This window comes from Squalius cephalus (genome assembly GCF_949319135.1).
Source record: "Squalius cephalus genome assembly, chromosome: 5".
NCBI classification, from domain to species: domain Eukaryota; kingdom Metazoa; phylum Chordata; class Actinopteri; order Cypriniformes; family Leuciscidae; genus Squalius; species Squalius cephalus.
Genome location: NC_137126.1, coordinates 3298582 through 3309786, shown reverse-complemented (window position 1 = coordinate 3309786; position 11205 = coordinate 3298582). Strand labels below are relative to the sequence as shown.

Sequence of the window (11205 nt, the reverse complement as noted above, 5' to 3'; positions counted from 1 at the left end):
GTAATCATGCAATTCATAAAGAAATAACTGTACTCTGATCATGAGCATTTTAAAATGTAATTTAATGTAATAACAATAATTTATTTTCTACATCTGTTTACGTAATCCAGATTACATCTAATCAATTACTTCCCGGAACAGCCGGTTACTCTTCTTACATAGGACAAGCAGCATGGAAAATCAAGTGATATGTTTATTTTACATGAACATTCACATGTATTTGTTTCATTAAAGGTGCTTTATGTAATTTTTTGACTGTAGAAAGCCATAAAAATGCCATATGTTTGTAGAGATTTAGGAAAGATGCTAAATTCAACTAGTTTCTCAGAAAAACAATCCTGCCAGTTATTCTACTTTGAAATGTGCTTTCTGGGTCAGAATATCTGTTTTTGTTTTGGTCTGTGGTCCCGCCCACTGCCAATTTACCCCCAGGTTGCCAGTTGGTGGAAAACACAGCATATTGGGTCACATATCACAGTTGCATCCTAAATCTGGCAACCCGCGTGAGGGTTGAGTCTGAGGAGGAAGGGACGGGGAAACAACCCTCTCTAATAATTTGACTTTAGACTGCAGCACCCAATTCAGTCGCTAGCTTACAATATTACATACATCTATCGTAGATTTGCAATATACACAAAATGCACACTGGCCGTCGCACACACGTTAGGACACACAATCCGCATCTCTGTAGAGAAGTATTGAGGGCAAGGCTATTATGCATTCACTCTTTTTTATTCTTTTGTGCTTTACCATCAGGACGAGTCTTTCTGAAACATTTACGGAGAAAGAAACTGCATGTTTTAATAAAGAGGAATGTGATCAGTGCAACAATTGAGAGTAAAAAGGCCACTACGTCCAGGCAGTGGTACTGATACCAGCTCAGTTCATGTGCCTGAACTCGAAGATGTTTAGCTCCTTTGTGCCGCATCACAAATTCGATCCAGTAAACTGCCTGGTCCAGAGGCTTCATCGGCTGATCATGGTGGATTCTGGACAGTCTCATGATGCTTTCTTTGTACCTGAAGAAAAAGAAGCGTTCTTTAGGCCCCGAAACATTTTTTGTCACATACAGCAAACATCTGCTCACTATCTGCTAGCTGCCTGTCCCCTGAACACACTGTAAAAAAACACGGTCTCTGTAGACAGCCCAGGCTCCACAAACGGCAACAAAAACAAACTGGCCCAGCCTGGACCACAAAACATAACAAACAGTGTTCCAGCCAATAACCGACAAGAATGATTTGGGGGTGGGGGTTGGGGGGTTAGTGCGCGTGCACATGAAGGGGGGTGTAGGGAGTGGAGGAGAGAGAAGCATGAAGAGGGAAGTTAGCTAGAGGAGAGATGTCCTAGACAACGACAACGACTAACGTTAGAATTATAGTCTCTTGAATTTTGATATGGCCAACACACGACCAAAGAGACATCGTTACGATGAACAAATAGCAAAGAAGAGGGAAAAAGGAGAAGGAACGTGCAAAGTCCCGAATTTACATCGGAAAAGCACGGAAGGGAGGGGGAGGGGACGGGATGAGGAGGAGGGAGGGTCGAGCTAGCCTCATTTCTGTTTGACAATACTTCGAACGCCAACAAGAAGTGACGTCACCCAACATCACTTAGTGCACCTTTTAACACAAGACAAGCTCTACAAAAGTACAAAAGTTTCTAAATATATTGAAAAGCTTTGCTTTGAACTACAGTGTTTTTCTATGAAATTAGGCAGCCGTGGTAATCCAATGACCAAAAAGAAAACTCATATGTACATTTATACACTCTATTTTCCCTGAGGTTCTTTTATAATTTTAGTGAAGTTTAGTTTAGTTATTAAAAAAACAAAATACAAAACCATTTTCCACTCTCTAGTCCTCTAATGGAAGAAAAAAACATTTCTGGGTTGTTTCTAACCTTCTGAAAATAACTGGTAGAGGCCTTTGGAAATGGATTATTTCAAATTAAAGACTTAACTCACGAGGGATTATTTAATACAGTCTTGAGAGCTTCTGCCAGGTCTTTGGACTCCATTGTATTGACATCAAGGACAACAGCAGCTCCTTTGGTCTTCATGTGCATCAGGTTGTCAGACTGGTCACCAAACAGTGGCAAGCCCACCATTGGGACGCCATGATAAATAGCCTCATACAGTCCATTTGTCCCACCATGGGCAATGAAGGCCTTAGTTTTTGGATGTCCTATCAGATAAAATGAAGTCAGTATCTATCTGACACCAGTTATTGTTCTTTGTGTATAATGAGCACACATGACAACACTTTCCTTACCAAGCAAATCATTCTGTGGGATCCAGTCGAAGAGTTTTGTATTGGGGGCGAGAGTTTCTGGTGTTTTTCCACTGTAACGCCAAACAACCTGTGCAAATACACATTTGGAGAACGTACTAAGCATATGAACACCTAAGCAACAGATAGTTTATAAAAATTGGGTTTTATAAAAATTGCATTTATTTTTCCTACTGAGAAATGTATTTTTGATGATAACGTTTAACGTTAAACCTTTTTACCACATCTACAGACCTCTGAGGTTGTTAATGGTACACAATTACATTCTGTGATGACCACATTTAGTTTGGACTTTTATTCACATAAAGACACATCAAATATGGCAAACTGAGAAGCTTAAATGCTTGCTTGACACAAGGTTTGTTCTCACGTGTCACATAAGTACAGCTCAGCTGCCATTAACCATGTTTGATGTGCTCTATGTATGTGTGTTGATCAATGTTTGGATTACTTTTCTTTATGAACATTTTGAAGCTTGAAAGTTTTGACTTTGGACTTTGAACAGAGGGACAGAAATATCTTTGGGCTTGGTTGGCACACCTTTTGTGGGATCTGACCAAGAGCAGAAGCAATAGTGTTTGCTCTTTCCATTGTCAGGTTGTTGATCATGGAACCCAATGAGAAAACAACAATGCCATGATCTCCTGAGCTCTGAACAAACTTCTCCAGTTCCTAAAAGACACACAAATGACCATATACTTTAACACAAAAACAGAAAACAAGACTTGAATCACCATTTACACCATGTAAACTACTTAAAGTTAGGGTAGGGATTTTTGGAGCGGCTAGCAATAGCAAGCTCGCTTTGCAAGCACAAGATCCCACCCTCCCTTCAGAGCATCTCCAAAGCTAGAGTCTGCAAAGCGTCACGAGATGAGAGACAGCATTAAATTACGTCTTGTCTCAAAGCACATACCATTACAATAATACTGAACATAAACAACTTACAGAGCTCTAACTTGTACCACCTGACTGCTGCGGATTCATTTCGGCGTAGATAGTGCTTAACTTATTTTCCACCAGAAATGGATATGGCATTAAGTTACAATGTTATTTGATCTATTCAGGTAAGAATTCCTTAAAGGTGCATTGTGTAATATTCAGGAGTATCTGTTGACATAAATGCAATATCATATACATAACTATGTTTTCAGTGGTGTATAAAGACCTGGCTTAATGAACCGTTATGTTTTTATTACCTTAGAATGAGCCCTTTCTATCTACATACACAATCCCCTTACAATCAAATAGCCATTTTGCGCTGACATGAGTCTACAGTGGCCCTAAACAGACAAACTACTACAGAGCGCGTTTCGTTACTATGTTGTTCTTCGTGCAAAGAAGCTAGCTAAAGTCAGCGAATAAAACACTGACACAATGATGAACAAGTAACAATAATATTCACAATAACATATTGTTTACTGAATAATTAAGTAAACATAATTTATTAATTTATCTTTGTAAAGAAACCTCATTGTTTAACTGGCTATTATCTGGTGTCATACGACGATATCTTTTCCTGTCAGCCACCGTAACTTCTGTTGGTTGCAATTCGCAACCTCACCACTAGATGCTGCTAAAATTTACACACTGCACCTTTAATTTACAAATGATGCATGTTTTAATGCAAAATAAAATAAAATGTAAAGGCATCAAGACAAATCAGAAGACCAGATATTTCAAAATAATATGGCAAAGCAAAGTCATTACCTTTGACAGAGGTTTGGCGGGTTTGCAGTGCAGTCCTCCAACAAATTTAAAATTAGGCACAAGTGGGCGTGGATACTCAAAATCCCAGTAAGTTCTAATCAACCAGATGTCAGCTTTCCCTGAGGTCTCACACATTGTTGTAGGTTTGCCTGTGATGTACATAGAATTTTACCCAGCCGATGCACAAAAGGTTAAAGGAGAACTCCGGTCAATTTTAACATTGAGCTCATTTTTTTGTACATTTGGAGTGCTGTCAATACAGAGAACAACGACAAAAATCGGTGTTGCCTACACCGAGTTATTCTATTTTTAAAATTTGCACCCTGTTGACTTCAATGGGGCAAGTACTAAACCTGCTTTTAGCCTCTTAACATCCTTGATGTGTCATTACAAGTGCACAGAAAATGTGAGTGATTCATTCTGAGTGAACACGAGTGAGTCTGACTGCAGTAGATGTGAAAGATATGTATAAAAATGATGTTATTTAAGCCAGCGCAAATACCTTTGTTTACATCCTGTTTTTCGGTTGAAGTCCAAAGTAGTCGATTGCAGAGTTCACACGCATAGGTTTAATACCTATGATCACGCGCGTGAACTCGGCAATCGACTACTTTGGACTTCAACCGAAAAACAGGATGTAAACAAAGGTATTTGCGCTGGCTTAAATAACATCATTTTTATACATATCTTTCACATCTACTGCAGTCAGACTCACTCGTGTTCACTCAGAAGGAATCACTCACATTTTCTGTGCACTTGTAATGACACATCAAGGATGTTAAGAGGCTAAAAGCAGGTTTAGTACTTGCCCCATTGAAGTCAACAGGGTGCAAATTTTAAAAATAGAATAACTCGGTGTAGGCAACACCGATTTTTGTCGTTGTTCTCTGTATTGACAGCACTCCAAATGTACAAAAAAATGAGCTCAATGTTAAAATTGACCGGAGTTCTCCTTTAAAGGTGCAGTAAGCGATTTCTGAGAAACGCTATTGATTAGGTCTGCAGGATTAATCAAAATTAAACCTCATGCGATTTGGCAAAGGCTGCGATTTTTTTATGCGCAGCTTGTCAGTGAAGCACGGCTCTGTGATCAGTAGTAAATGCTCTCGCGTAGAAGCTCCTGCAGTGTTCTCGTGCAGTGTGTTGAAACTCTGACTAAACACCAAGTTAAACCGTGCAAATGAAGACAGAGTCGTAGTAAGTTTGATGCTTTACTGTCATGCTTCCTCATTTACATGTAGTGATGAAAACTGTAATAAAATATGCCTCAATGCACATCGTACCAGGAAATCCCTATGAGCATCATACTATCGCCGTAGCTGAATAAACCGAACATTGAAACGGGCTGATTGAACATGACTAATAAACACACGACTATGACAATATATGGTTTATCTGAGTTCTTCAAGCCTTGGGTATTTTCATGATAATGAAGTATATTTATACTTCAATGCTAATTGACAGACTTTTTTTTACTGTATAGAATACTATTAAATTGTATGTTGTGTGCCTTATTCTGTGTGAGAAGCCACATCATCTCACAGACAAATGTTTTCACATACGCAACTGACGTTTTGAAGCAAGTTTGGAGTAAAAACAAGTTATTAAATGTTGTCTTTTGTTGGACAAGAGGTTCATAAATGATTCTCATGTTTGGAAAGATGTTTGACTCATGTTGCTTTTCAAATGTACATTATAAGAGACTCAAACTCGCAGCGCTTTCAGATGGTGCTTTCAGCCGTGCTTCGCTGACAAGCTGCGCATAAAAAAATTATTTGCAAATAATAGATAAAATCGCACAGCCTTACTGCTAATATCTGAAATCACCAAACACGCCCCTACCCAAAAGGATCACAGCCCTATCTTGATAGCCCCACCCCCAAAATCACAAAAACGCTATGCGGCAAAGGCCCCTCCCCCTCATGAGTGGACACGCCCCTTACTGCTGATTGGCTACAATACACCAAAACAGCTTTTCTCAGAAATCGCTTACTGCACCTTTAAGTCACAAGGTTAAAATAATCTAGAAAGAGACATTACTACTGAACAATTAAAGCACATGCATAAAAGTTGGCACAGATAAACAAAAATAATAATAATAATTACCTAATATTTCAGTGTAAAGCGGATCCATAAACCACGGAATAAATAGGGTTACAGTCGAATACATGATGTAGTTGAGCATGTTTTCCACTCTCTCTAGGAAGCTCATATGGTCAGTGAGGTGACCCAGCACAGCGACAGCAGGAACATAGGATGGTGGTGTGGGCATCTGACCGCAAAACCGCTCGCCAACATACGCAAACGTTGCGCGCATTGAGAAGACGAGCGGGATTTTCAGCGTCTCTGCCATCAAGTCAGAGAATTGCATCATCGGATCAGATAAAAGAACATCATAATGAGATTCCCGAAGCGCGTGCATAAGATCCTCATTGTGGAACATGCCCTTGAAAAATTCATCAAGGTGCACCTTAAACTTGGACATCAGTCGCCAGGTCTTGAGGACTTTCTCGTATGTGGTGCCTTGGTAATTTACCCAGGGATGAATCGCGTCATGCAGTATAGCACTGACCTCTTCTTTCTTCATGTTGACTTTGAACACAGTGAAGTTGAACCGCTCCTTCCGTGTGTACTGTACAGTAGGAGACGAAGAACTGACCAGAACCGTCACGCTGTGGTTCTTATCAACTAACGCGTCTAGGATTGAACGCATGCTGTGCCAGTGGCTGAACTCGCCTGGCATCACCAAAACCCTGCCAGCCTCTGCTACACACAGCAGTGCGAACACAAATATAGTCCCAGAAATCATGGCCAAGTGTTTGTGCCTTTGGATAAGAGCAGTGCGATCTGGGGAACGATGGTCCAAAACACAGCAGAGCCTTTGAGTAAACTGAGTTGCGAAGTTCAGATTGAACGCTTTATCTTCACGTGATTCATGTAGACTTCAGTTTCAGGAAGTTAGCGTTATCGAGATTAGTAGCCAATAAACCCATCGATTTAGAATATAACCAGTGTTGGGTAAGTTTCTATAAAAAAAATAAATAACAGAAGTCGAGGTTCTGTGGGGTGCGGACTGGATTGATTCCATAGAGCTTCCGAACAAATGGGTTGGGGGTGCGGACTGATGGGGCAGAATCCAAGGAGTCAGTTCTAGAGCTCCCCCTGTCTGATTTTAGGGGAAAATCGGGTCCATCAGAGACGTCCAATAGATTTCTTAGACGCGCCGAAAGAATACCAGACACACAATGAGGAAATCTCAGAGTAAAACTGGGAGTTATGAAAAAGATACACCGGTGTTTTGCCAGATGAGAAGTTTATCTATGTATCATCTTTTAACTCTTTTAATAAATTTTATAACTATCATATATATCTCTTTTAATTTCTTTTATAGCTGTTTTAATTTTCCTTGCTTTTATTTTGATTATTTTAATTCCTTTCTGTAAAGCACTTTGAATTGCCATTTAGTGTATGAAATGTGCTAAATAAACTTGCCTTGCCTAATATATTACTAATTTAATCTTCAACAGAGTAATTAGTACTAATTACTCTTTCTAAAAGCTATTTACTTTGTAAATCCCACATCAGGCTCAACCAGTTGAACAAAACAAGGAAACTCTTTTTAATTCTTTCAAATAAGTAATAGGCCTTATAAAATTGCGTAAATTATACTTGAACTGGCAAAAGTATTTAAAGGGAGAGAGAGGGTTATATTAAAAAAATAAATTTTAACAGAGACATTCAATTTTAATGTTAATTCCACTATTGTATAGAATTGTTATACTGTAAGCAGTAACTGGAATTAAAGCTGCAGTCCGTTTTTGTGTTAAAAATGTACAAAATGTATATAATAATCGAGTACATCATGAATCCAAATTCCAAACCATGTTTTTGTCTTATCCTGAATCACTACCTATAGCCTAAGTGTTTATATTTGGACTATTTTAGACCGGTCGGATCGGGTCTTACAGCTGCGGAGTAACCGAGTACCTGCGTGACTCGTCATAGACACAAACAGAGAAAAGTAGCTCCGGCGACAATGTTCTTCCGCAAGACGCATGCAGTTGTGTGTATTAACCGCTAGAGCGACAAAAGTTACGGACTGCAGCTTTAAATGACAAAATAAAAAAATTAAGAGTAATCCCTTACTTAACTATTTCAAGGGAAAAGTAATTAGATTACAGTAATTAATTACTTAGTAATGAGTTACACCCAACACTGTATGACACACAGACATGTTTATGTAGTATATGTAGTTACATCAATGTTTTTAAAATGTAAAATTTCTGCCAATATTTGAGGATATTGGTCCGTAGGCATTCGATCTCAACCACCACACTGAGACACTTGGTTCTTCTGTATATCTCTGCATTTGAAATTCTTTCTGGCCAGAAAATACCACATATTTTCCTCAGGCAAGAGTTTTGGAAGACATCCAGCTGTCAGTTTCAATTATTGTGGTCAACTAGTCTACACTGATACATATTTCAGGCTAATATTAAATCGGTTAAAGACTGTGTGTTGCTGTAGTTCGTTTCTTTTTTTATGTTCTTAATCTTGTATGTTAGTCAAGGGCAATGATGTCTTAATGTTTACCACGGTTTCACTAATCCCATGGTAATTTAGGGCCTCAATAAATTTTAATGATTGTTATCTTTATGATTTTCAGATATCAGAGACTGAAAGAGGATTGTCAGCTCAATGCAATGGACTAGCAGTGAAAGCAAATAACTGAATTCATGTCATTTTTTTTGAGTCGTGATTGTGTTCACTGGCCATGTGCTCTTGTTTTTTGTCATGTTTGGTGTGAGCACGGATGTTATGTTTGTTTCTTTGTGCCATGTGCTCTCCCTTCTGATATGACTATTGGTTCATTCGTTCATTGGTTCATTCATTATTTGTTATCAACGTCATGACATGCATTACACCAAGGTTTCTCAAACTGGAGTTTGTGAAGGAACTGCAGGGGGTTTGTGATTTGATGAAAAGCTAATAAATAATTATCTAATAAATAATTGTATAATTTTTTTACAGCATTATTTTTTTATTTTTCATGAGAAAAACTTACATGCATTACCTGATATATTCAAATGAATCTATATTGAATTGAATCGTTAAATTTGTGTCAATAAATAGGCTAACCAAAATCACAGTACAAGTCATTGTATACCATGTAACTGTCACGGGTGGTGGTAGGAAGACAGAACAAGATGAAGGTATCTTTTCAACACAAAGGTTTAATGATGATCAAAATACAAGACAGCAGAACAGGCAACAACACACACTATTTATAACAGAGATCGGACGAAGACTGACTGAACAGATGGAACTTAAATGCAAACACAGATGACAATGATTAACGAAACACAAGTGATAAAGATAACGATGACTGACTAAACACAGGTGATAAAGCTGAACTGATAATGACAGTGAAAATGATGACAGGCTGACAAGTCCAAATGAACACAAACTAAACCAAACACCACTGTGACAGTAACATGTTGTCAGTAAACCGAATAAAACTTTGTTCAGTAATCACATTTTTGACAATACACTTCTTGTGAAGCAGGACAGCCCTGACTTAAAGGAGCTGTATGTAAGAAATGTGTTTCAATTAATCATAAAATGGCCCTGATATGTCACTAGACATTAAGAAATCATGTTCATTTCAAATACTTGTATCACTGACAACAGTAGTACGGCCAGGATATTGTCATTTAAAAAGTGAAGTTGCAGCCCTCAACTGATGTTGATGTTGTCATCTTGTGTTTTGGCCTGAAGCGCCACCTTCCACCTATCTACCAATCACGAAATCAGTAGTGTTTCGGCATCCGGGTTGCCAGCTCTGCTCTAGTTACCACAGCTGCAGCTCCTTGTAGCAGCCTACGTTCCTGCTGGATCCTGCAGCATATCTGGCAACCTCGAGTCAGGGGGGAGGGGGAGGGGATACAGTGATTGCAGTACCAGTTTTGGCCACAATCTTACATACGGCTCCTTTAAAATCTCATGAGTACTTCAAGTAAATATTTTAGGTTATTGCGCTTCGGCTTACAAAAATGTTTGGATTCCCTGGATTACATGAGCTAACGTTAATAAACATGAAAACAGCAATGAATATTTTATGGCTAGAGTCTTTCAAGTTTTACATATTTTTGTCCAGACTTCCAGAATCAATTAGTGCAGGTTACTACTGGATATGATGCAGACATAATATTTAACATAATTTGTTTAGTAATACATTTTCACATAGTTGATAAGTAACTTTCAATTATATATAGTCTCATATATATATATATAGTCTAGTTGATTGAGAGGTGCTTTTGTCCCAAAATTCAGAAGCATGGATTGTATTTATGACATTTAAATTGTCATTCCATATTGTGAAAATATTCAAAGCTAAATGGTATGGACTTTTACAGTAGGATTTTTTAAGGAAAAAAAAGAAAGAAAGAAAGAAGAAGAATTAGGGAGAATCAATAAATTGACTGCCATTGTGTGAATAATATGTAATCCATTAAAAAGCACCTGTAATCTGATTATGAGGATTTTAAAACATAGTTTAATCTAATTACAGGTACTCTATTTTTGAAATCAGATGTCATAAATAATAATAAAAAAAATACTGTATTTTCAATGCCGATTTTCCTATGTATAAATGTTTTACTTTCCATGAACAATCACATGTATTTGTTTCATTAAGTGCATTTGCAATATACACAAAATGCACACTGGCCGTCACACACACGTTAGGACACACAACCGCATCTCTGTAGAGAAGTATTGAGGGCAAAGCTACTATGCATTCACTCTTTTTTATTCTTTTGTGCTTTGCCATCAGGACGAGTCTTTCTGAAACATTTACGGAGAAAGAAACTGCACGTTTTAATAAAGAGGAATGTGATCAGTGCAACAATTGAGAGTAAAAAGGCCACTACGTCCAGGCAGTGGTACTGATACCAGCTCAGTTCATGTGCCTGAACTCGTAGATGTTTAGCTCCTTTATTCCGCATCACAAATTCGATCCAGTAAACTGCCTGGTCCAGAGGCTTCATCGGCTGATCATGGTGGATTCTGGACAGTCTCATGATGCTTTCTTTGTACCTGATTAGAGAAGAAAAAGAAGCGCTGCTTAACACAAGACAAGCTATACAAAAGTACAAAAGTTTCTAAATATATTGACAAGCTTTGAACTACAGTGTTTTTCGAC

The 11205-nt window shown here is 38.2% G+C and overlaps 1 protein-coding gene across 1 annotated transcript in view; it reads right to left on the bottom strand.

Moving 5' to 3' along the window:
• Positions 1 to 605: 605 nt before the first annotated feature.
• Positions 606 to 11205, bottom strand: part of LOC307158294 (uncharacterized protein) — a 30264-nt gene continuing 19664 nt past the window's right edge. Inside the window, exons 6-12 of the mRNA XM_079870728.1 lie at positions 10806 to 11099; positions 6108 to 6943; positions 4002 to 4150; positions 2832 to 2963; positions 2274 to 2361; positions 1967 to 2186; positions 606 to 1019 (exon numbers count right to left, since the gene is read on the bottom strand). Of these exons, the coding sequence (XP_079726854.1) occupies positions 722 to 1019; positions 1967 to 2186; positions 2274 to 2361; positions 2832 to 2963; positions 4002 to 4150; positions 6108 to 6943; positions 10806 to 11099 (2017 nt within the window). The 3' untranslated portion in view covers positions 606 to 721. The remainder of the gene's footprint in view (positions 1020 to 1966; positions 2187 to 2273; positions 2362 to 2831; positions 2964 to 4001; positions 4151 to 6107; positions 6944 to 10805; positions 11100 to 11205) is intronic.